This window comes from Sphaerodactylus townsendi, linkage group LG06, assembly GCF_021028975.2.
Source record: "Sphaerodactylus townsendi isolate TG3544 linkage group LG06, MPM_Stown_v2.3, whole genome shotgun sequence".
NCBI lineage: Eukaryota > Metazoa > Chordata > Lepidosauria > Squamata > Sphaerodactylidae > Sphaerodactylus > Sphaerodactylus townsendi.
In genome coordinates, this window is record NC_059430.1 from 22072949 (window position 1) to 22098719 (window position 25771).

General features: G+C 43.9%; 1 protein-coding gene across 1 annotated transcript; it reads left to right on the forward strand.

The window, feature by feature from the left end:
• Window positions 1–997: 997 nt before the first annotated feature.
• On the forward strand, window positions 998–22734 carry LOC125435320 (perilipin-3-like). The gene is given in 8 exon segments (XM_048501511.1): window positions 998–1058; window positions 3058–3140; window positions 6766–6961; window positions 14202–14284; window positions 16416–16680; window positions 21482–21678; window positions 22421–22703; window positions 22706–22734. Coding segments are annotated over 8 exon segments (1197 nt in total).
• The last annotated feature ends 3037 nt before the right edge of the window (window positions 22735–25771 follow it).

A 25771-nucleotide genomic window follows, 5' to 3' on the forward strand; every position in this document is an offset into this window, starting at 1 on the left:
ATCTTGACTGAATTCATCCCACTGTGTAAAAGGATCTCCCAAAGAGCCGATGTAATCCTCTGCTAATGGGGAATGCCCAAAATGTTGTTATAGCCAGGCATCAGCGTGAAGGGTAAGATTAATGGATTCATTCAAATAATCTCCCGTAACTCCAAGCTTGGTGCTACCCTGCCAAAAAATAACGAGATCAGATATTTTGGGGACCTAAGAAAAGTGTTTAAATTTGGTCAGGCTGTAGGGTAAAAAGGAGCCGGGCACAACCAAAAATTAGGGGAAAGGGGTTTTTTGAATGGCCATGACACCAGCTGCAAAATTAATTTAAAAAAACAAACACCCAAACCACCTTCTGAGTTCAGTTAGGAGCCTGGGCAGCAGCCCTTCTGAGCCCCAGCAAGGGAAGAAGAAGAAAAAACGCTACCTAGTATGGAAGGCTGGAGGAAAGGTAGCATGGTATCACCCAATCTCGTCTGATCTTGAAAGCTAAGCATGGTCAGTACTTGGATGGGAGAGACCACCAAGGACGCCTCTGAAGTGGAAGGCAATGGCAGACCACCTCAGCTTTTCACTTGCTGGGGTCACCTTAAGTCAGTTGCCGTCCGTTGCAGCTTGATGGCACATACGTAGGACAGAAGGGTAACCCCCCTTCTTTGTTTCCTTTTGCTGAGAAATTCTCTGTGCTTTTTCTGAGAGTTCAAAAAGAAAATGTTACGCAAGTTTCAAAAAAATTTTTTTTATTCATATACAAAAAAGAAGAAAGGTGATGGGGCGGGGCTTGTAAGAAGGGCAGACGAGGCTGAAAGTCAAAAAGTCATGCCATTTGTTCACGTGGGGGGGGGTCGGCACCAGCCATCACCTGAAGGGTCCCTTCGTGCTGCTCAGGTGGACGTTGCAGCCGCAGCTGCAGGCCGGTTCCTGAACTCCCCAGCCTCCCTGCTGATAGGGAGGCCAGCTGTGGCTGTGGTGCCTGCCACCGAGCTGCTGTAAGCGGGGCGCAGGGATGTGTGGGGAGCCGGGGGGGCGCGGGAAGCTGGTCATAACCCAGGCGCCATTTTGGGCTGGTAAGCTTCTGGCTTGTTGCTGGTTAGATGAGCACTGGGATTAACCGTTCCTTGCTTTCCCAATGATGGTCAAAAACAGAACAAAGAAAAATGGTTCGGCGTGGGGTCCCCCTTATATATTTGAAAATTCTTTCCAGGCATCACCCCCATCTGATCATGCAGGGGGATCTGAGGACCAATCTAGAAGTGTGGAGGGGAACCATTAATTGGGTTTTTTAAAAATTTCACTTGTATGTCAACCTTCCCCTCAAAGGCTCAGGGTGACTTTTGACATATTATAGAGGATAAAAATGTAACTTACATTGCAATTAAACTCCTAGGTGGCGGCTAACCCATTCACATTAAAAATGCTAAAACACTAAACCTGTATCTCGTAGGAATGGAGATCCAAAACCTTGGGGGAAAAGGGGGGGAGGGTAAGGGAGAGGGAGGCCAGCTGAAAGATGGAACTACTGTAGCTGCCTCAACCGTATGCTTGGTGGAACAGCTTTGTCTTGCATCTGTTGTAGTGGCTTAGATTTGCTTCAGCTTCCATAGTTCAGAGGGAAGGAAGTTCAGAATATAATGCATTACAGTGCTAGAAATGTTATATTTGCCTAATTACACACAACAGTGTAGGCCTCTCATCTGACGCCTGTTTTGTACAATGGTCACCTTTCAGCACTTCTTCAGAAACGGGCCTCTCCAACAAGCCAGTTAAACTTAAAGACAGTTTAAGGCCCTTCGCGGCTTGGGACCCTCATATCTTCGTGACCGTCTCACCCCATATGTCCTGGGTAGGCCTCTGCAATTGGTGGAGGCCAATTTACTGGTGGTCCCTGGCCCCTCCATGATGTGGCTGGACTCTACCTGGGCCAGGGCGTTTACGGCCCTGGCCCCTGCCTGGTGGAACACCCTTCCATCAGATGTGCGGGCCCTGCGGGATCTTGGTGAATTCTGCAGGGCCTGCAAAACAGCTTTGTTCCACCGGGCCTTTGGTGAGGCTGGCTGCAGATTCCCCCACCAGGATGCCCTTGTGTTGCGTGCCACTCCATCACCGGCACACTCAATATAGCATCTATTTAATATTGCTGCCCCCTCCCGGCCTTGGGATCGGGCGTCGCACCCCTCGGAATGTTGTTGTACTTTATTGTACTGTTTTAATGCCGCTATGTTTTAGATAATTTGTACATTGTTTTAACTTAACTTAATTTTATGTTGTGAAATGTTGTTTTGGCCTGTAGGCATAATGATGTTCTTGACATGTTGTACACCGCCCTGAACCCTTCAGGGGTGGGCGGTCTAAAATCTAATATATTAAAAAAATGAATGAATGAATGAATGAATGAATGAATGAATGAATGAATGAATGAATGAATGAATGAATGAATGAATGCTTCTTAATGTGAGGTTTGTGCATAGTGAAGAATGCCCAATGACGTGCTCTTAGATAAGACTCTCCCCAGCATGCCCACCTCACACACACATCCATGCACAAAATCACTTTTTATTTGCCATTTCTAGTTTTCTGGTTAAGAAACAAGCATTTTGTTTATTCTTTTTGTTCATTATTTTTAGTTCTTGAAGTTACAGTAATAAAACCTTTTAAATAAATAATTAAAAGAAGAAGAACCTAACAAAACAAATATTTTGAAGTTTCTTTTGTTATGGAACAGGAGAACCCATTTGGAATGGAGGTGAACTAGGATCAGGGAGGTCTGCATTCAAATCTTTGCTCTGTGAAATTCAGTATGTGGCTTTAGGGTACTCTCTCTGTCTCTCTCTGTCTCTCAGCCTAATTTGTTGTGAGGATAAAATAGAGAAAGGAGAGAACCTCATCCTCTTCTCTGTGTTTCTGTGAAGAATGGTCTGATGACAATACCATAATATTCAATAGTTAAACAGAGAAGTTCTTCAAAGTGAGAAATAATAGCCCACTTCGGCTCCTATAGGCTATGTCCATGCCACTGGGCCCATTTGTGGCCACTAAGCCACCATCTTTCTCTTTCTTCTCTTCCAGTGACCACCAAAGCCACCATGTCTACCACCCCAGAACCAAACACCACATCCGCCGAGAACTCTGAAGAAAGTATTGAAAATGAGGTATTGAAGCTTCTTTTGTATGTTTGGTTTTTCCTTGAGAAACAATTGGCTTTGTTGAAGCATATCAGCAAATGAATTGTTGGCTCAAAAACTAATCATTGACCAATTACACACAAATGTGCATCACCACAAGATTTCTTGTACGGACTTCAAGTCCCACTTTCATTTTCTATTCTCCCCGCAGGAAGAGAGACCACTTCTAGCACTAATTTAATTTTTGCTTCACAGCTAGAGTGGGCAGATTTGCCAGTGAGCACAATTTGCTCCAGCCCTCTTCCCTCTGCCCACAGCCAGTCCACAGCCCCCACTCCCTTACGCTACTTTGCAGACTTCCCCCTCACCCTGCTCCCTGTTGCTAACTCCTTCCTGCTTCTCTAAATGCTTGTACTGATATATCGATATAATAATAACAGAGAGTTGGCTTTTGCAAAGAAACATCACTGGCATCTCTTTCTGACTCCACCCCATCTCACCCACTCCATTTCTGCCTTCCCCAATGATTGGGAGGGCATTTTTAAAAGTTTGTTTCAGACAAGCTTCTATTTTAAAAACAAGCCTCTCTTGCAGCAGCAGCAGCAGTGTGTGTGTGGGGGGGGGGGAAGGGAGAGGAAAAGAATATCAGTGAGATTTGTGCCTCTATGGCTGTTGAATAGAAGATGGGCAGAGTTAAGAGAAGCAGCAAAAGGAGAGGCTGGTTGAGATTTCTATGGGCCAGGCACTGGGCTGCCTCCTTGCATGTAAACAGAGAAATACCCTCTGTGAGGAGAGCCCTCTGCAAAGCCCACAGTGCAGAGAAAAGTTCCCTGCGTAATCGGCCATAGTTACCAATAAATATGAGTTTTGCTTTATATCTGAATAGAGCTAACATATAAATTTAACAATGAACAACTGAAACACTAAACACAAGCAAATTGGGGGTTTTCTTCAGAATATTTATTTTCCTAATGAGAACTTTTTATTTATTTTATACATCTAAATAACACATACATAGAAAGATAAAGAAAAGATCCCAATCTAATCCCCCTCCCCCTATAATAAATGAAAAGAAAAGGGGGAAAGCACCTATAGAAACACCTACACATATATGATGACTTCTAGCCACCTCACTAAGGATTCCAAAATAAATCTAATTCCATGCTTATAATTAATATCTACATTTTTCACTTTTAGTCCTTCTTATAAAGTTGTCTTAATCCAATATGCTATTTTAATTTCAGTCTCAAATCCTGCTGTTGTTTTCTGTTTGTATACGTTTTCAATAAGTAGTCCGCAAAGGATTTCCAGTCTTTCAGAAAATTGTCCGCATTCTTGTCTCTTATAACCGCCGTCAGCCTTGCCATCTCTTCACATTCTGTGACTTTCAAGGTCCAGTCTAGTTTTGTTGGAATTTTATTGTCCCTCCATTTGTATGCATATAATATCATTTCTGCAGTTGTCATATATATATAAAGTGTTCTATATTCATCAGGAATGTTTTCCCCCATCAACCCAGAAATGCCTCAGGGTTTTTTTTTTCCCAATTGTTACTTTCCAAATCTTTTGCACTCACTTTAAAATCATATCCCAAAACACTTTTGCCTGTTTACATGTCCACCACATATGAAAAAAGAACCATCTTCAGAATATTTCTGTGCTGCTTTTCAGTTATCTGCAGTTTAGCAGTAAAGATAAAAACAAGAAACAGATATCCAAAAGAGCACATCTGGAAACATCCACAGAATATAACCTAGACCGTCTTACCCCATATGTTCCGAATCGGTCTCTGCGTTCGGCAGAGGCCAATCTACTGGTGATCCCTGGCCCTCCATGATACGGCTGGCCTCCACCCGGGCCAGAGCCTTTACAGCTCTGGCCCTGGCCTGGTGGAATGCTCTTCCTCCAGCTGTCCGGGCCCTGCGGGATCTCGTTGAGTTCCGCAGGGCCTGTAAGACTGAGCTGTTCCACCGGGCTTTTGGGGAGACTAGCTGTTGATAGGGGCCCCCTTCCTCCCTCCCTCCCTTCTTGTTCTTCTCTGACATCATGAAGACCCTATCAACCCCCTCTCTGGGGCTTCTGTGGGAATGATAGTAGGCACCATCTTGAATTAAATTAATTAATGCTGCATTTTAATAGAGTAAGGTTTATTTTTATTAGAGCCATCCTATTTTATATTTATATTGTATTTTAATTGATTGTGCTCTCTGTATTGTTCACCGCCCTGAGCCCTCCGGGGGACGGCGGTCTATAAACCTAATTAATAAATGTAAAATAAATAATAAATAGATCAGTGGTTCTCAACCTGTGGGTCGTGACCCCTTTGGGGGTTGAACAACCCTTTCACAGGGGTCGCCTAAGACTCTCTGCATCAGCGTTCTCCATCTGTGAAATGGATTAATGAGGGGTCACCCCAACATGTATTAAAGGGTCACGGCATTAGGAAGGTTGAGAACCACTGGCCTAGATGGACACCAGCTTCTTTAAATGCCCTCCCTCCCAAAAGAACGTGTTGCATACTTTCTGGAAAGAAAGTGTTCTCTTTCTGAACATTTTCCAGAACACTTGAAATGCATTAAACTGCCTCATACCGAATCGTAACATTGGTCCATCAAAATCAGTATTGTCTACTCAGACTGACAACAGTTCCCCAGCTTCTCAGGTAGACGTCTTTCACATCACCTGCTACTCATCCTTTCCACTAGAGATGCTGGGGTTTGAACCAGAGACCTTCTGCATATCAACCACTGAGCTGCAGCCCTCAGTTGTAGGCATTCGGCTATAGCCGAACAGGAAACAAATGCCGAAAAATACCTTAGCTTTGGGGGAGGTTTCACCACCTTCCCACCCAAAAGAAAGGTAGTTAAAAAGATCTGAAAAGCAAATCCCAAAAATGCTGGGGAAAATGACATTTCAAGCCGCTTCAGATTGACAGCCAGCACTGCTACCTCCCAGCACCAAGTGGAACTGGGAGGCAGTATGCAGATGCAGAGCTGAAAGCTAGGAGTCGAGCATTGATCTCTGCAGCCTCCAACTGGAGCTGGGAGGCAGCAGGAATTTTTCAGGTTTTGGTCTAGTAAACACAAACATTTTTTAAAAAAATCCTGAAAAGGCCAATACTAGAAATTGGCTTTTTTTTCAGATTTTTCTAACATTTCCAGGACTATTAAACCCAAAGCCAAAAAAAATACTGATTACAAAAACTGTGCCCACTCACAGTTTAGATGTCATAGCATATCCTACTTCTGGCTCCAAGGGTCTCAGCACAGCAAGTAAGCCCTACAACTGTGATCTTACTTGGGTCTGCATTTATTCATATGAAGGGAGATAGTTCTTCAGGTACTTGGGCCCCATGCACAAAGGCTTTGAAAAGCTAGATTTCCCCCATTGCATGTAATTTGTGCATGACCGCTAGACTGAGCAGGTATTTCTGTACAGTGGTGGGATTCAAATAGTTTAACAACCAGTTCCGGTGGTGGGATTCAAATAATTTAACAACTGGTTGTTTACAAGCACCATTTTAACAACCGGTTCTGCTGAAGTGGTGCGAACCAGCTGAATCCCACCACTGTTTCTGTACCAGTATCAATGTTTCTGTTTAGCCAGCTGACTAATATATAGTTGTTACAACTATTCTCTTTATTTTTATCAGAATGTCTTAAAGAGAGTCGCCAGCCTTCCTTTGGTTACTTCCGTCTGTGACTTGGTTTCTTCAAACTACAAGTCCATCAAAAGGAAAAACTCCTGTCTTCAGATTGTATGCAAGGGGGCAGAGAAAAGCGTGAAGTCCCTCACTGAAGTCGCAGTCACTACGGTGCAGCCGATTTTGATTACATTTGAATCTGACAGTGAGTAAAATGAAGAAAGAGTGAGAAAGAGAGAATATTAGCCTTGGAGTGCAGTAAGTGCATGCCGAAACTATGCAGAGCATACAAAAGTGAACACCTGATGTCAAGCTAACCCGCAAACTCATCCAGGTCTCTCTTATCACAGATACTACCAAAATTAGCAGCCCCACAGTTTTGACTATAAGGGAAAAAAATCCTCTATTATGCCATCTTGTGAGAGTCAGATTTGGGAGTCTTCCAGATTTGGAGAAAGGTGGCTTGCTGGGCTGGTAGACTGCCTCTTCCACTCCCCATCTTTTGGGTAGACAGGCCCAAGATAGCCTGGAGGTAGGCAGGGGCGTGGTGGGGTATGGCGCAGGGTGCATGCGTGCTTCAGGCACAGTTCCCCCTTGCTCCACCCCTGTTTAAGGGTAAAGAGGAGGAAAAAAGACTATGTACATTGCTCTGAGCTCTTTGGAGGAGTCCTTTAAAGGCATTAGGTAGTGTGTTGAAAAAAATTCTAAGTTTAATATTTCTGATTAACTTAAAAATGTCTGTGCAGGTTTCAAAAGCTTTGTACTGGGTACGGAAGAAATATCCAGACTTTAGGGTTAGGGTTAATATTCCATTAAAGGCTTTGAAAATAAATTTATTATTAGGCTTTGCATTTGTCTCTTTGGATAGGGCACTCCCAAAATCCCACTGGGGAACGAATTGCTTATTTTTATGTTTGGCAGCCCTGTCCAAATATCCTCTAGAATCTTATTCTTCTCCATAACTGTTTACTTGCAAATTCTGAAGAACTAAAATATTTAGGCTGATCTAGCCATGTAACTTTCCAGTTCTTTTAGGTAACCCTGCTTGATTTGTCCAATTATATACAAAACCTACCTTATAGTCATGAGTATCTCTCTTGAATTTGTGCTTTTTAGTTTCCTTAACTCTCTCTGTCTCTGTAAAGGTTTTTAATTCCTTAATTAATTATCAAAGTCGTCAGTTGGCACTGCTGCTTTAAGATTAGATAAAGCTTCATTTAGTTCTTTCTCTGTCTGGGAAACTTCCTTCATTGACTTTTCTATAACCAAAAGTATGAGATCATGTGAACTTTTTTTAAAATACAGCTGCCCATTTTGCTTTAAATTCATCATTGTGAATAGAAACATTGGTGCTTTTTGAATACGAAGCCCTGTAGAAATTCTACTGGATTTTATATAGTCATTTAAAGAAAGGGTATGTAAATGATACCTAAAAATATTTTGTTTGATACTGAGTGATAATGGACCAGTCTCCAAAGCTGTTACCATAATCCAGTGATAGCAAACCTTTTCGAGACCGAGTGTCCAAATTGCAACCCAAAACCCACTTATTTATCACAAAGTGCCAACATGGCAATTTAACCTGAATACTGAGGTTTTAGTTTAAAAAAAAAAAAACGGTTGGCTCCAAGGAATGTGTTACTCAGGAGTAAGCTTGGTAGTAGTCAGTGGCTTTGCTTTGAAGCAACCGTGCAACTCTTCCAATGGATGAATCACGACCCTAGGAGGGTTGACTCAGAAGCAAGCCCCATTGCCAGCAACCGAGCTTACTCCCAGGTAAAGGATCGCGCTTTAGTTCTTCACATGAGAATCAGTGGGGTTTAACAGCGCTTAACAGGGTTACCTACACTGCTTCCCCAAAACTAGGTGTTAGGTTTAATGCTAATAATCGAGCCCAGCGGCCCAGGCCAGCCTAGATGTGGGGGGGGGGGGCACTCTGTTTGCACGTGCCTACAGAGAGGGCTCTGAGTGCCACCTCTGGCACCCGTGTCATAAGTTTGCCACCACTGCATAATCCATATCATAACCTAGGACACTCCTCTTTGGAGGAGTGACAGAATAAACATCTGATTGACAGGCAGATAGCCCATTCCCAATGTACTACACTCTCACTATATTCAGAATATTATAAAATAGCTCTTAATCCCATATGTAGTATGATGTTTTAAAGCTATAAGTTTTACTTTCCCTGGAGAAGAATTTTTAAAATTTTTCCATAAAATTTCGCACCTGCATATATTCTGCAATGCTCCCTCAGCAAGAAGAAAGGCAAATAAATAAAATAAAACTGGAGATAAAATGGGGTCTGGAGCTCTTCTCTGCAGTTCCTCTAGAGGGAGAAGTTTACCTTTCCCATGAGCCTCATAGATTGAAGCAATTTTTATTCTTCCACCTTTTAAGAGTGAAGACAAACATTTGCAAGAGCTGGATGTGTTTTAAAAGCACCAGTGCTGCAATTCTTACAGAGAACGTGTTCAAAAATTGGACTTTCCCCACTTGTGGTGGAAAGTTCCTTCAAGTCACAGCTCGTTTATGGTGACTCCGTGGGGTTTTCAAGGCAAGAGACCTTCAGAGGTGGTTTGCCATCGTTTGCCTCCTCGTGAGCTGAAAGTCCTGAAAGAAGTGTAATTGGCTTAAGGTCACCCAGCAGGCTTTGCGTGGAGGAGTGAGGAACTGAGTGTGGTTCTCCACTGTCCACCTCTGTTAACCACAACACCACACTAGCCCTCTAGCCACTGAAACAGTGCTTAGGGCAAGCACTGAAAACCCCTCGATCCCCTCCCTTGCAGCCTGGCCAGGTCCAGCAGTAAACTGCATGCACCGTTTCCAAGGTCCTTGTGGGCTTCAGAGGCAGGGACCGTAGTTTAAAGCTGGACCCAGCCAGACCCAAGCCCATTGTCAAACTGCTGCCTCTGCCTGGCCATTCCAGCTTTATACTGCTGCCTCCACCTCCTAAGTCTATGTGTGGAGCCAGTACTGTAAAGCTGGAGATTTGAGGGTAAACTGGGATCTCAGCAGAGGTATAGTAAGGGGGAAAAGTGCCCGGTGCACCGGTGCGTCCTCCACCCCCGCCCCGCCCCAGCCCCACCCTGGAACGCCCCCACCACACCCCCAGAACACCCTCACCACACTCCCACAGGGGCGCACGCCCGGTGCATTGCGCACCCCCCGCCATCCCCTTGGAGCTACGCCTCTGGACCTCAGTGGGGTAAAATGCCACAGAGGCCACCCTCCAAAACATCCATGTTCACCCAGAGAAGTGATCTCAGTAGTCTGGAGATGAGCTGTAATTTCAGGGATCCCCCGGACACACCTCTGGCCTCTCTACATGGCCAACTTGTGTCTGGTTCTTGATGGTACAGGTTATGGCTTTCTGAACACTCGCATTTAATACTTTTGTTAGTATTTGTACTTCAGAAATGTCTGTAATGCTCTGGAGCCTATTTTAATATGCCTAATAAAGGTTGTTGTATTGTTACTTTTGTTAGAGTGGTAAATCTGTTAAGCTGTCCCTCACATTTGTGAAGCCGGTCCAAATCCAGCACTGTCTGGGGACCTTTCCAGGGGAGTTTGAATGCATCCCTTTTTGCCAATGGATTTGCTTCTCTGCTCTTTTTTTTGCTATTTATTCCGTAGGTTCATTCATTATGCATGCATGTTGTTCAGCTTTCACAAGCTGTTTATGTGTACCATGTGCATTGTTTGTGGGTATGACGTATGCAGACTCTATTATTGTTGTACAGGTGAAGCTGAACCTGGGAACAGTGCAGTCCTAAGAACAGTAAGCCCCACTGAATATACCTGAGCAGGATTCTCAGTAGACCTACATAGGACTGCTCTCTGAAATGGGGACTTTCAGATTTAAACAAGAGGGATGAGAAATTTGAACTCATGCTTAGAATGTTACTGTTGACTTTGGTGATTTCTCAGTTGAAGGCCTGATTTACTTCTCGCCAGGGAAAATGGTCAGCCATTGATTTTTTCCCACCACTTAATGTCTGGCTCACAACCATTTCTACCTCATGCATAATTTAAAATGTCCCATTGCCTAGTCCAGCAGGCAATATGGAAGCATTACACGCAGGGGCGTAATGCCCATTGGGCAAGGTGGGCAGCTGCCCAGGGCGCCACTTTGTGGTGGGCACCAAAAATGCAGGGTTTGTTTTTGGGTATTTTTAGTGGTTTTCTGTTTTTGGCCTACAGGGGGCGCTGTTCTTAGGTTAGAGGCACCAAAATTCCAGAGTATCTTCGTGAGCCCCTACTGATGATACCACCCAGGTTTGGTGAGCTTTGGTTTAGGGAGTCCAAAGTTATGGACTCCCAAAAGGGGTGCCCCATCCCCCATTGTTTCCAATGGGAGTTAATAGGAGATGGGGGCTACAGTTTTGATGGTCCATAACTTTGCCCCCCCCCCCCCCGAACCAAACTGCACCAAACCTGGGAGTTATCATTAGGGCAGTCTCCTTATGAGATGCTGAAAGTTTTGAGACTGTGCCTTCAGAAATGTCCCCCCCCCCCCCCCGCAGCCTGCAACCCCCATTGAACGCAATGCAGAACAAAGATTCTTGGGCAAATTTCTGGAATGTTCCTGCAGGGGGTGCATTTTTTGACGTATCGGCACCAAAATTTCAGGGTATCATCTGGAGACTTTCTGATGGTGCCCCCCAAGATTGGTGCATTTTGGTTTAGGGGGGGCAAAGTTATGGACCCTCAAAAGGGTAGCCCCTTTAGTACACCTCAGTACACAGTACACTGACATTCATTAGTACATCTTAGTACTAAGTACTTAGTACAACTACCTTAATACACCTTAGTACACCTGCCTTAGCACACCTTAGTACACCTGCCTTAGTACACCTTAATACACCTTAGTACACCTGCGTTAGCACACCTTAGTACACCTTAGCATACCTGCCTTAGCACACCTTAGTGCATATTAGCACACCTGCCTTAGTACACCTTAATACACCTTAATACACCTGCCTTAGTACACCTCAATACACCTTAATATACCTGCCTTAGTACACCTTAATACACCTTAATACACCTGCCTTAGTACACCTTAATACACCTTAATACACCTGCCTTAATACACCTGCCTTAATACACCTTAATACACCTGCCTTAGTACACCTTAATACACCTTAATACACCTGCCTTAGTACACCTTAGTACACCTTAATACACCTGCCTTAGTACACCTTAGTACACCTTAATACACCTGCCTTAGTACACCTTAGCACACCTTAATACACCTGCCTTAGTACACCTTAATACACCTTAATACACCTGCCTTAGTACACCTTAGCACACCTTAATACACCTGCCTTAGTACACCTTAATACACCTTAATACACCTGCCTTAGTACACCTTAATACACCTTAATACACCTGCCTTAGTACACCTTAATACACCTGCCTTAATACACCTGCCTTAATACACCTTAATACACCTACCTTAGTACACCTTAATACACCTTAATTCACTTGCCTTAGTACACCTTAATACACCTTAATACACCTTAATACACTTGCCTTAGTACACCTTAAAACATCTTAATACACCTTAATACACCTACCTTAGTACACCTTAATACACCTTAATTCACTTGCCTTAGTACACCTTAATACACCTTAATACACCTGCCTTAGTACACCTTAATACACCTTAATACACCTTAATACACCTACCTTAGTACACCTTAATACACCTGCCTTAGTTCACCTTAATACACCTTAATACACCTGCCTTAGTACACCTTAATACAACGTAATAAACCTTAATACACCTGCCTTAGTACACCTTAATACACCTTAATACACCTGCCTTAATACACCTGCCTTAATACACCTTAATACACCGGCCTTAGTACACTTTAATACACCTTAATACACCTGCCTTTGTACACCTTAATACACCTTAATACACCTGCCTTTGTACACCTTAATACACCTTAATACACCTGCCTTAGTACAGCTTAATACACCTTAATATACCTGCCTTAGTACACCTTAATACACCTTAATACACCTGCCTTAGTACACCTTAACACACCTTAATACACCTGCCTTAGTACACCTTAATACACCTTAATACACCTGCCTTAGTTCACCTTAATACACCTTAATACACCTGCCTTAGTACACCTTAATACAACGTAATAAACCTTAATACACCTGCCTTAGTACACCTTAATACACCTTAATACAGCTGCCTTAGTACACCTTAATACACCTTAATACACCTGCCTTAGTACACCTTAGCACACCTTAATACACCTGCCTTAGTACACCTTAATACACCTTAATACAGCTGCCTTAGTACACCTTAATACACCTTAATACACCTGCCTTAGTACACCTTAATACACCTTAATACACGTGCCTTAGTATACCTTAATACACCTTAATACACATGCCTTAGTACACCTTATTACACCTTAGTACATCTGCCTTAATACACCTTAATATATCTTAATACACCTGCCTTAGTACACCTTAATACACCTTAATACACCTGCCTTAGTACACCTTAATACACCTTAATACACCTGCCTTAGTACATCTTAATACACCTTAATACACCTGCCTTACACATTTTAGTACACCTTAATACACCTGCCTTAGTACATTTTAATACACCTTAATACACCTGCCTTAGTACACCTTAGTACATCTTCCTTAGCACACCTTAGCACACCTTCGTACACCTACCTTAGCACACCTTAGTACACCTGCCTTAGCACACCTTAGCACACCTTAGCACACCTGCCTTAGCACACCTTAGTATATTTGCCTTAGCAAACCTTAGTACACCTGAGTACACCTTAATACACTTACCTTAGCACACCTTAGTACACCTTAGTACACATTAGTACTAAGTACTTATTACACCTGCCTTAGTACACCTTAGTTCACCTGCCTTAGCACACCTTGGTACACATTAGTACACCTTAGTACTAAGTACTTAGTACACCTGCCTTAGTACACCTTAGTACACCTTAGTACACCTGCCTTAGCACACCTGCTTTAACCCCCATCTCCCATTCTATCCAATGGGAGCTAATGAGATGGGGGATACCCTTTTGAGGGTCCATGACTTCGTCCCCCCCTGAACCAAACTGCACCAAACTTGTGGGTAGCATAAGGACAGTCTCCTGATGATACACTGAAATTTTGGTGTCAATATGTCTAAAAATGCACCCCCAGTAGGCACCAATGACCTGGTGCAAAAATAATTTTTGGTTGCGATGGGGGGGGGGCTGCCCATGGGGGGGGGCATCCAACTCAGGTTTTGCCCAGGGCTCCAGTTTGCCTCGTTACCCCCCTGATTACAAGGCTTCTTTGTGAGGGCCGTGTTTTCAGGAACTACTTATCACAAGAGACAATTCAGTTCTCTTAATGATGTTGCAAGTGACTGCTGGCAAAATGTTCTCTCTGTTTAGTTGCTGCAGCAAACAAGTTGGCCTCTAGAAGTCTAGATGCAGTGGAGGAAAAACTGCCTATCCTACAACAAACAGCTGATCAGGTAGCTACTCAACTGTGTAGCAAAGGTTTCCCCAACTTAGTGCCTATCGTTGCCATACCTTGCCCCAACACCTTGCTTGGCACCCATCAAATGCTTTTAGGAAGCAGGTGGGGCCTGATGGGAATCTTTCCCCAGCTGGGTTTCTGACTGGCCACTGGAGATCTGATTGGCTACGCAGATTTAAATAATTTTGTTTCAGCAGGAGCCGCCACTACTATGCTGGTTTTATTCTCTCAGTCATCTTTCCCAGGGGTGATTCCCCACTTCTCCCCCAGCTGTTGGCTTCCTTTGTATGGGTGGCTCTGCTTCCTGTGGCAACCATTTTGTTTCAGCTGGAGCCGCCACTACTCCATCTCCTCAGGAGCCATTTTGTGATTCGGTGTCAAAACTCCAGAGGTGCCTGCAGGCTCAAAATGGTTGGGGAATCCTGTTCTAGAAGTATAATGATCAAAAACAGTTAACCAGTCCTCTACAAAGTGAAGTGGTCCGTTTTCTGAGGAAAGTACAAAATGGCTTGTAGACCAGCCCCAGCCCAGATTTTGTCTCTTGAACTGATTGACTGACCTGAGGAACACTGGTGGAGTGGCAGCATTAGTGCCTGGCTGTTGCATAACTAAGCAACCCCTCAGCACTGGCATAAGTGCCACTTAATGTTGCGTTGAGTGGCATTTATGCCAGCAGCGGGGTCACATTGCATTCAGAGCCCTTTCATCCCCCCCTCCCATTCAGGATTATACTGAGAGACAAAACCATGTTGTGCATATTATATTACATAACAATCAAATAACAGTTCTTAATAATAACTATACATAATATACATTCTAATCAGTGGTGTGATCCAAACATTTTAGTAACAGGTTCCCATGGTGGTGGGATTCAAACAGTGGCGTAGCGCCAATGGGGCTGGGCGGGGCACGACGGGGGAGTGGCTGGGCATGCTGGGGGTGGGGCATTGCTGGGCGGGGCTGTGGCAAGGACGCAGCTACTGCGCCGGTCCTTGGGCAGGAAACGAATGCACGCAGGCGCAGGCTGCCACACACACCGGTGCACCTCCTGCTAGACGTTTCAAGTTCTGCGCGCTACTGCTGAGGAGTGGAGGAGGGATGTAACTAAGGCAAAAATCACGTGGCAAAATCACCAATTAGTAACCCCCTCTCAGCACACACAAGTAATTAGTAACCTACTCTCGGGAACCTGTGAGAACCTGCTGGATCCCGCCTCTGAATAATCCAAGATATATAAGATTTTTTTTCCACAACGTAAAGATTCAACTGAAATATTCTCATTTTTCGTGTTTGGATTAATCGTTCGTTGGTAAACTTCACCCAGACACATTCAAATGTGCCTCCCCACCCATGAGGTAGACAAAATGTATACCCCACCGCACAATCACCAGGCATAACTGCCAGCGAAACATAATGAGCAAAAACCACCAGGCCATGGCCACATAGCCCAGAAAACCCGCAACACCCAGTTGATTTTGGCCATGAAAATCTTTGAAAATAAATGTATGTGTTTCCCTTCTGGCCCCTTTTCAATCTAAATATATCATCAAGTTTAACGAAAATATATATTCATCATTTCAGCAATATCCTTCACTTTTCACCTTTATGTTTTGGAATAATATGGGTAATATGCTCTCCATCTACCTTGAACTTCTTTGATTGGACTTTTATTCACATTAATTAATTTTGACATTGTTGCATGTTCCATTGGCCTATTTTCCATGTTCTCTTGACTTGGGCATTGTTCTGGCTTCCATTTTGTCACAAGTATTACTTTAGCTGCTGTTATCAAGTATTGAAAAAGTTCTTCTGAAATGTTTGGTACATTTTTTCAGCCACATGCCTAATAGCTTAGTCTGAGCATCCATTGCAAATTTGATTTTTTAAAAAGTCTTCTGGATTTCTGCATTAATTTCTTTCCAATTTTCAAAAACTTTTCTGAGCAGTGCTGTCTTAATCAAAGGACTCAGAAGAATGTAACTGTTTAGGATTGCTGAACAGATCAACATTTTAATGATATTCTTCTGAAACATTAAGCTTAATATTTGTCTACCGTATTTGTAAACCATTCACTACCAACTTATGGTTTCCTATGCAAAACAACATTTCCTGTTGACTCTTCTTAGGTTGTCTCTAATACCAAGGAGTTGGTGTCTTCTAAAGTCACAGATGCCAAGAATGCTGTTAACGGTGGATTATCAGAAATGGTTGGCAGGACCAAGAATGCCCTACAGGGTACTATGAAAACAACCACATCCTTGCTAACTAGTAGTATGAGCATGATCATCGGAATGAATATGTGCAAGATGGCCAGGAATGGTGTGGATGCAGTGCTAGCAAGAACTGTTGCCTTTATGGATTACTACCTCCATGTCACAGATGATGAAATGGGTAAGAAGATTTATTTATTTATTCATTCATTCATTCATTCATTCATTCATTCATTCATTCATTCGTGTGTGTGTGTGTGTGTGTGTGTGTGTGTGTGTGTGTGTGTGTGTGTGTGTATGAGTTTTTAATACCGCCCTACCCCCAAAGGGCTCTGGGCGGTGAACAACATAATTAAATAACATACAATTAAAACCCATTTAAAATAAACACAGCGGTTAGCATATAAAAACAGCGTCAGCAATAAAATCCTTACTAAAACCCTCCCAAAGGGGGGAGGGGTCCCATAAATGGTAAAGGGACCCCAAGCACAGGAGACTAAAGTAAGGGGGGGCACACTTACCCACACATGCTGTTTAGATCAAGTCTCTTCAAGTAGTGTTGGACACTTACAGCATATACAAACAATGCATAGGAGTTGTATATTCCATATTTCGGCATATAGTGGTCTATAGTTTGAATGCAAGCATCTCTCTTGGAAACAAGACTTCCTCATGAGAAAGTTTGCTAGTCTTTATTCCATACTGTTCAGGCTTCCTTAGTCAGAATGACTCCGGTGATTTGCTGGAAGAACAGCATCCACATTTGGCCTCCCTCAAAATCCCTTGGTCATTTCTCCTAAAGAGAAACTGCCAATGGTGTTGCAAAGTTTATTTATTTGTTTGTTTTTTACCCCGCCCTGTCCCAACACATTAGGTTCACCATTAAACACTATTTGTAAATACTAACAGTCGCAGTGCAAGTGATGTTGCTGGGTGACAACTGGAGTTCAATGACTGGAGCTTCCATTTCCCCCCCTCTTTCTAAACACCAGCACAGAACCCTGATTCAGAGTGGAACTGCAGCGTAGAAAAATGGGAAGGCCCAGGCTAGCTGATCTCATCAGACCTCAGAAGCTAAGCAGGGTCGGTCCCGGTTGTACTTGGATGGGAAACCACTAAAGAAGACCAGGGTCGCCAAAGGGAAAAAGCAATGGCAAACCACATCTGTAAGTCTCTTGCCTTGAAAACATCTCGAGTCTCCATAAGTTGGCTGTGACTTGACAGCACTTTACACACATGCACACCCACATAGATGTTATTGGCAGAGGTGGGATCCAGCAGGTTCTCACAGGTTCCCGAGAGTAGGTTACTAATTATTTGTGTGTGCCGAGAGGGGGTTACTAATTGGTGATTTTGCCACGTGATTTTTGCCTTAGTTACGCCCCTCCTCTCAGCAGTAGCGCGCAGAACTTGAAGCAGTCTAGCAGGAGGTGCACCAGCGTCCATGGCAGCCTGCGCCTGCCTGCATTCGTTTCTCGCTCAAGGACCGGCGCACTGGCTGCGTCCTTGCCACAGCTCTGACCAGGAATGCCCCGCCCCCAGAATGCCCACCCCCGCCCCAGTCGTGTCCCGCCCAGCCCCATTGGCGCTACGCCACAGTTTGAATCCCACCACCATGGGAACCTGTTACTAAAATTTTTGGATCCCACCACTGGTTATGTGTCTGATCAGCAGATATCAAAGTACCCCAATAGGTCAAAGAACAGTTCTGCAGGGCCTTTTCAGATCAGGAAAATGGTTCACCGGAAAACCCGACCCACCTACCACAGTCCCCATTTGAATGGGTTCCAATACAGTTGCTTTTTTTTTAAGAAAGAAAAAATGTTTGCAAGCTCCCATTGCAACTCCCATTGTCATGTGGTTTTTTATCCTCAATTTTTCCCAGCTGTCCAAATATATATCAGGAATCAACCTGCAGTAAAAGCAGGAAGTTGGAGGCAGTTCTATGTGTTGTCAGCAAATTTCATATCCTGTGTTTAAAATAGGGGTCTGAAACCTATTCCAAACAACCTTTGGAGTAAGAAACTAATGAACAGTGAGCATAAGAAAGCTCGTTTGCATATCTGAAACTGTGCCAATTAGCAGGTTGATAATTCATCAAAATTCATCAAAAAAAACCCCCAGTCTGAACATATTAAGATGTGGCACACACAAGGGTCAAATCCCCACTACCGTCTTAGCCAGGTTTCAGAACACAAACTAACCAGGTTTGAGGGACGACCTCCCCGGTCGAATCCCCACTACCATCTTAGCCAGGTTTCAGAACACAAACGACCTCAAACCTGGTTAGTTGTGTTCTGAAACCTGGCTAAGACGATAGTGGGGATTCGACCAAGATCTCACAGTTAGTCATAAATATATACGAGCGAACACTACATAACTGTTTTAGTGCACTGGCATAAATCTGCACGTGGTTGCAACTTGCCACATGGTTGACTGCCAAGTGTTCATCTCTATCAGTAAGAGATGACACAGTGGCATAGTGGTTAAGAGCAGGTGTACTCTAATCTGGAGGAACCGGGTTTGATTCCCTGCTCTGCCGCCTGAGCTGTGGAGGCTATCTGGGGAATTCAGATTAGCCTGTACATTCCAACACACGCCAGCTGGGTGACCTTCTTCAGAGCTCTCTGAGCCCCACCTGCCTCATAGTGTTTGTTGTGAGGGGGGAAGGGTAAGGAGTTTGTAAGCCCCTTTGAGTCTCCTATAGGAGAGAAAGGGGGGGATATAAATCCAACTCTTCTTCTTCTTCTTCTTCTTCCTCTTCCTCTTCCTCTTCTTCTTCTTTCTGTAAAGTATCTCTAAGAAGCCATAAAAGAAACCATTATTCTAGATGCCCACCTACCACTCTCATCACACCTAAGCTTCAAGATACCATTTGACTCCAGACACTAGATACAGTAAAGAGACACATTTGATCCAAAGCTATAGGTTGAAGACACATTTGACTCCAGATCCATAGGCTGAAGAGACATGTTTGACTCCAGAGCCACAGGTTGAATGCCCCTGATCTAGAGCAATGATGGCGACTCCACAACCTATGAACAGGATCCATTACTCAAGGAATATGTGTCTGGCCACATTATCACATTTTAATCATGATTTGGTTACACTGTTTGGTTACCCAGCTGCATTGGAATCCTGGATCAGGTTCAAGGTGTTGGTGTTTTAACGCCTTAACCAGTCTGGGACTGTCGTATCTGGGGGACCGCCTCTCCCAATATATCCCTTGGAGAGCATTACGCTCAACTAATAACAACCTACTAGAGATCTCTGACCTGAAAGTTGCCCTGCTGTCCTTAACCAGGGATAGACCATTTTCAGCTCAGACCCCGGCCTCATGGAATACTCTGTCCAATGAGACCAGAACCCTGCCAACCTATCACAGTTCCACAGGGCCTGTAATGGAGTTGTTCTACCAAGCCCATGGCTGAGGACAGCAACAGTAGTCCATGTAGCTGGCCTCTCCTGTTTTTACATCTTTATGTTCTTTGATGTTCTTTTATAGTTTGTTCTTATTGATTTTTATTTGTTATTAACTCTATCAATGTAGCAAAATGTAAAGTGATGCACATAGGGGCAAAAAATCCAAACTTCACATACATGCTACAGGGGTCAGTGCTATCAGTCACAGACCAGGAAAGGGATTTGGGCGTCTTAGTGGATAGTTTCATGGGAATGTCAACTCAATGCATGGCAGCTGTGAAAAAGGCAAACTCTAGGCTGGGGATAATTAGGAAAGGAGTTGATAATAAAACTGCAAGGATTGTCATGCCCTTATATAAAGCCGTGGTGCGACCGCACTTGGAGTACTGTGTTCTGGTCGCCACATCTCAAAAAGGATATCGAAGAGATAGAAAAAGTACAGAGAAGGGCAACGAGGATGATTGAAGGATTGGAGCACCTTCCTTATGAGGAGAGGCTGCAGCGTTTGGGACTCTTTAGTTTGAAGAGGAGACGTCTGAGGGGGGATATGATTGAAGTCTATAAAATTATGCATGGGGTAGAAAATGTTGACAGAGATAAATTTTTCTCTCTTTCTCACAATACTAGAACCAGGGGTCATTCATTGAAAATGCTGGGGGGAAGAATTAGGACTAAGAAAAGGAAACACTTCTTCATGCAATGTGTGATTGGTGTTTGGAATATGCTGCCACAGGAGGTGGTGATGGCCACTAACCTGGATAGCTTTAAAAGGGGCTTGGACAGATTTATGGATTTATTGGTTTATGGAGGAGAAGTCGATCTATGGCTACCAATCTTGATCCTCCTTGATCTCAGATTGCAAATGCCTTAGCAGACCAGGTGCTCAGGAGCAGCAGCAGCAGCAGAAGGCCATTGCTTTCACATCCTGCATGTGAGCTCCCAAAGGCACCTGGCGGGCCACTGCGAGTAGCAGAGTGCTGGACTAGATGGACTCTGGTCTGATCCAGCAGGCTAGTTCTTATGTTCTTATGTTCTTATCCTCAGGGACAAAAGGGAAATGGCGCCATATTGCAGGAACTGTAGTTTTAAGATTTTTATGTCTAATGGTAAAATTTTACTTGTACATATTGTTGTGCACTGGTCTGACCCCCGCTCGTCAGAGGAGAGCTGTTTATAAATTGAATAATTAAAGTTAAAAATTTAAATTTTTAAAAAGTCTGCGAGTGATAAGGAATCGAACGCTGCACTTAAAAGTTACACCTCTTATGTTTTAAAAACATTTCATGCAGCATCTAAATTTTAGATATAACTTTTTTGTTTGTTCGCACTGTGCTCAAGTACATGAGCTCCATAGTCAAAAACCTTTGCTCCTAGATGGTACCCATGTTATTTGGTACCCGAGTCTGGAGATCACTTATAATTCTAGAGCGCTAGGATCCATCTGAAGGTGGCAGCCCAACCTGACCTTGCAGATAAGAACTGGAATTTCTGCCCACCTGCTTTGGCTCACACTTGGCCCTTTTAATGTACCTGATGATTGTTTTGTTGTTGTTGTTCAGGTGAACTTCAAGTATGCTGTAATGGTGGAGAGATGGTTCATTTGCAGCAAGCCCAAACTCAGATAGCAAGTCCAGGCTACTTGGCGTGCTTGATTTCCTTGCTGAAAAAATTCCACGTTTATGTTTCCCAGCAGTCTAAGCAGCACGTGAGATGTGCAAGTGAATGCCTCCAAAGAGTCCTACAAAATCAATACCTGGTAAGGATCCAATTGGCCTTCTTTGCCTCTTCCTCTTTGAGAGGCAGCTTGGTGTAGTGGTTAAGAGTGGTGCACTCTAATCTGGGGAACCAGGTTGGATGCCCTACTCCTTCATATAAAGCCTGATGGGTGACCTTGAGCTAGTAACAGTTCTCTCAGAACTTTCTTAGTCATACCCACCTCACAAGGTGCCTGTTGTGGGGAAAGGAAGGGAAGGAGTTTGGAAGCCGCTTTGAGACTCATTGGCCATTTCCGCATCGCAGCCGCACCGCCCTCGCACCGCCCGACCGGCGCCAAGCCAGCGTTTCCGGAGTGCGCTGGGAAGCGCACTTTCCCGGGAACGCCAGCTTGAAGCCGCTGCCGTGCGAACGGCAGCGGCTTCAAGGCACCTCCCCCCCCCACTCCCTCCCTGCACTTACCTTGTCCCCGGGCCTCCGGCGCTTTGCCGAGGACTGGGGACACGCCCCCCTGCCCTGCGACGCTGGAGCAGGCGTGCAGGGCTGGGGGGCGTGTCCTCAGGCCTTGGCGATGTGCCGGAGGCCCGGGGACATGACGGGACGGCCGGGCGACAGTGCTCTGCGGCGCCGTCGTCCCAGCTCTTTCTGGGACCGTCCATGAGAAATGCGCCGACCCAGCCTCTTCCGCCTCCGTGCGGAAACGGCCATTGTGATAGAAAAAGGTGGGGAATAAAAATCAGCTCTTCTTCTTTGTCTTGGTGTTGAGAGATATTCTTCTTTTTCAGGAATGGAAGGGTTGGCTGGTGGCCCTGTACTACTCTGTAATGCTACATCTGAGGACCGTTTATCTGATCATACTGTTTACCATTGAGGAAGTGTCATTCAAGGTCCAAGAGAACATGCCCCAAAGGTCTTATGTCCTTGAAGATCTCCAGATGGCCCTCACCACTCTCGAATGTTTCCAGGATCTCTGCAGAAGAATCTTTGCCCGAGTCTGGATGAAAATATTGGAGGAGGAACACTTGAATTCTCTCCTGGGCTGCATAAGGAATAACTTACCTTTTTGTTTCATTCAAACTACTACAAATGCAGGATCTAAAATGGGACTTTATTACAGATGTTAAAGACCCTATGAAGGGTAGGGGTGCCCAGAGAAGATCTCATTGGACCAAAGAGATTTGGAAGGTGCTTCATGATGAAGACTTCCATGGGACTCGTTGGCTTATCAAAGAAAATAGTGCATAGTGTGAAAAGTGTGGGGTATTTAAGAGCCTGGTTCTTAAATTAGATGCTAATGCAACAGCAATCTTGCTACAAGCTGGTGAATCCAGAATCTATGTGTGACTCTTTTGGTCTTCCTTCCACCCTCCTTCCTCCAGAATGGTCCAGAGACTTTTGAAATTCAGGAGTCCAACTCGACTAGACTGAAAGTGATTAAGTTCCTCCTAATTAAAAGCTGATTAGTAGCCCAACTCCATAATTAGTGTAGCCCTAACCCACTTGCTGGAAGAGAATCTCCATGTTCCATGATCCCAAAGTCTTGTTTACATTGTAAGATTTTTTTTTAAAAAAATGTGTTCTGTGTTTCAAGAGAAAGTTCCACGACTGACTGCGTGCCTTGAATGCATCAGATCTCACTCAGCTCTAGCTAAAGAATCTCAGTTTGCAAAATCTTCTCCTGGCATTACCTTTGGGATATAGAAATAGCAACAGAATGTGCTCTAATATCAGGCTGATGTAAAGAGGCAATTTTGAATTTCTCGTGCATGCAGTTTTGACTCATTTCAGCTACACTTCTCCCTTGTGCAAATCAAACCGCAAAATGTCTGTCTTTGCAAGCCATTTTTCATTCCCCAACACTTAATAATTCCTCATGAAATGTATATTTTTCCAATGTCCCTTGTACATAAATACAGCAGCACTCAAGGTCTAAAGTATGGACATTATAATACAAACATCATCTACATTCTATACTGAACACTGTACAATCTATCTATCTATCTATCTATCTATCTATCTATCTATCTATCTATCTATCTATCTATCTATCTATCTATCTATCTATCTATCTATCTATCTATCTATCTATCTATCTATCTACCTACCTACCTACCTACCTACCTACCTACCTACCTACCTACCTACCTACCTACCTACCTACCTACCTACCTACTTACTTACTTACTTACTTACTTACTTACTTATTAGATTTTAGAACCGTCCACCCCCAAAGGGCTCTGGGCAGTGTACAACAGGGCAGGATCAACAATACACACAATAAATAAGTTCAGTTAAAATCAATTTACAGACTCTATGAAAACATAGCAGCATTACAAATGTAGTACAACAAAAGTACAACAATGGTGCAATAAGGGTGGCGCCCGATCCCAAGGCCACCCTTGTTAGTAAACAACACTAATTTACTAATGCAACCAAATCTGCAAAGCCAGCAGAGAAAGCAGAGGACTGATACAGGAGTTTTTTTAATTTAAAAAATTGAGAATATTTACTCATTCTGTCTCCAGTAAACAGGAAAATCTTGACTGTGGGTGGAGCTCGAACCTTGATGCTTTGTGACATAACCATCATTCCTATTTCCAGGAAGTGTCACTCAGACATAGGAAAGATCAGCTTCCAGACCCTTTCAAATGATGTGGAATGCAGAAAAAACTCTCAGAAATAATTCTCGATACCCTGAAAATGGTTTAAATTTATTGTATCCCGTTCAGTTGACTAGCTAGGTCAGGGGTCTGCAACCTGCGGCTCTCGAGATGTTCATGCCATGCTGGCAAGGGCTGATGGGATTTGTAGTCCATGGACATCTGGAGAGCCGCAGGTTGCAGACCCCTGAGCTAGGTGGCAGCTGTTTATGGACATCTGCATTCATGTTGGCATCCGTGCATTACCTACAGTCTTAAAGATCTTTGGCATGTTTATTCTCGAGAAAAGTATGGGCAGGAAGAAATTGAAGACTTGAAGAGACAAGATGTTTGTACAATAAATGTTCGGTGGCAGCCAAGCGAAAATATAATTGAAACAAGAGTGGTGGGTGTCAACAATATGATGTGATATAAGCAGCTAATCCATCTTTTTTGTTTTGCTCTTGGAAGCAAACATGACAAGAGGCCGACCTTTCCCTTTTCCCTTTCTGTATAATATTACTTGGAGCCAGGAATAATGGAATCTGAGCAGCCAGCTAAGCCACAAACACAAAACTGTTTTCTGACCAAGGGTTGACAGAATACAATAAAATGTACGCCTTTTCAGGTACAGCAAGAATGTTGAATAATGGATTTTAAAGGAGATAAATATTAACATCTGAGGGTCGAAGTATGTGTTAAATTGGATATGGGTCCCCCCAGTGTGCATCCTGTCAAGCATATTGTCCTGGGAGTTCCCTGCTGAAATTCTCAAGAATATGGTATCCTGGTTCAAGAATATGGTATCCTGGTTGGGACCGTAGGGCAGAGGGGACTCAAGCCCTCACCCCCACAAAGTTTTCCTTGGTAGAATAAGCCCTGAGGAACTCTGAGTTCACAAGTTCTTGATAAAACTCAAGACAGTGTAAGTATATTTAGGCCTTAAATGCTCAAGTACTCTTGGTCTCCTCAGCAGCTGGGAGAAACTAGGAGACGGGGGCAGATTCATCAGTATTTCACTGACACTCTGGATTATATCTGCGGGGGTGGGGATCAGAAGTGACATCACATACTGGGGTGATGCTCAAGAATTTGCCCCAAACTCTATGGCCTCCACAAAGTTTTTGGTGAATCCTAGAGCGTTGCCATAACGTTACTATGTCACTTCTAGTTTATTACTTGTGAAGTGATGGCAGAGAATGGGTGAGGCTAACGTTGGGAGGACAGCAGATCTACTCTCCCCTAATCAAAATAAATCAGGTCTTTAAACATGCAGATCAGAGCTAGCCTAGTTTAGAACAAAGGACTGCTGCCAAACTCTGGTTTTTGGAAATATAACATGGATGCGTAGTCTACACTGGTGTTAGGCCTAAATCCGAGAAGAGCATTAGTAGAACTGCAATGAATGGGGGAAATTCTGATATGAGAAACAGCTAATTTACTATGAATATCAGTAAAGACAGCTGTGAATCACCCACCGGCTGCGGTTGCCTCTGG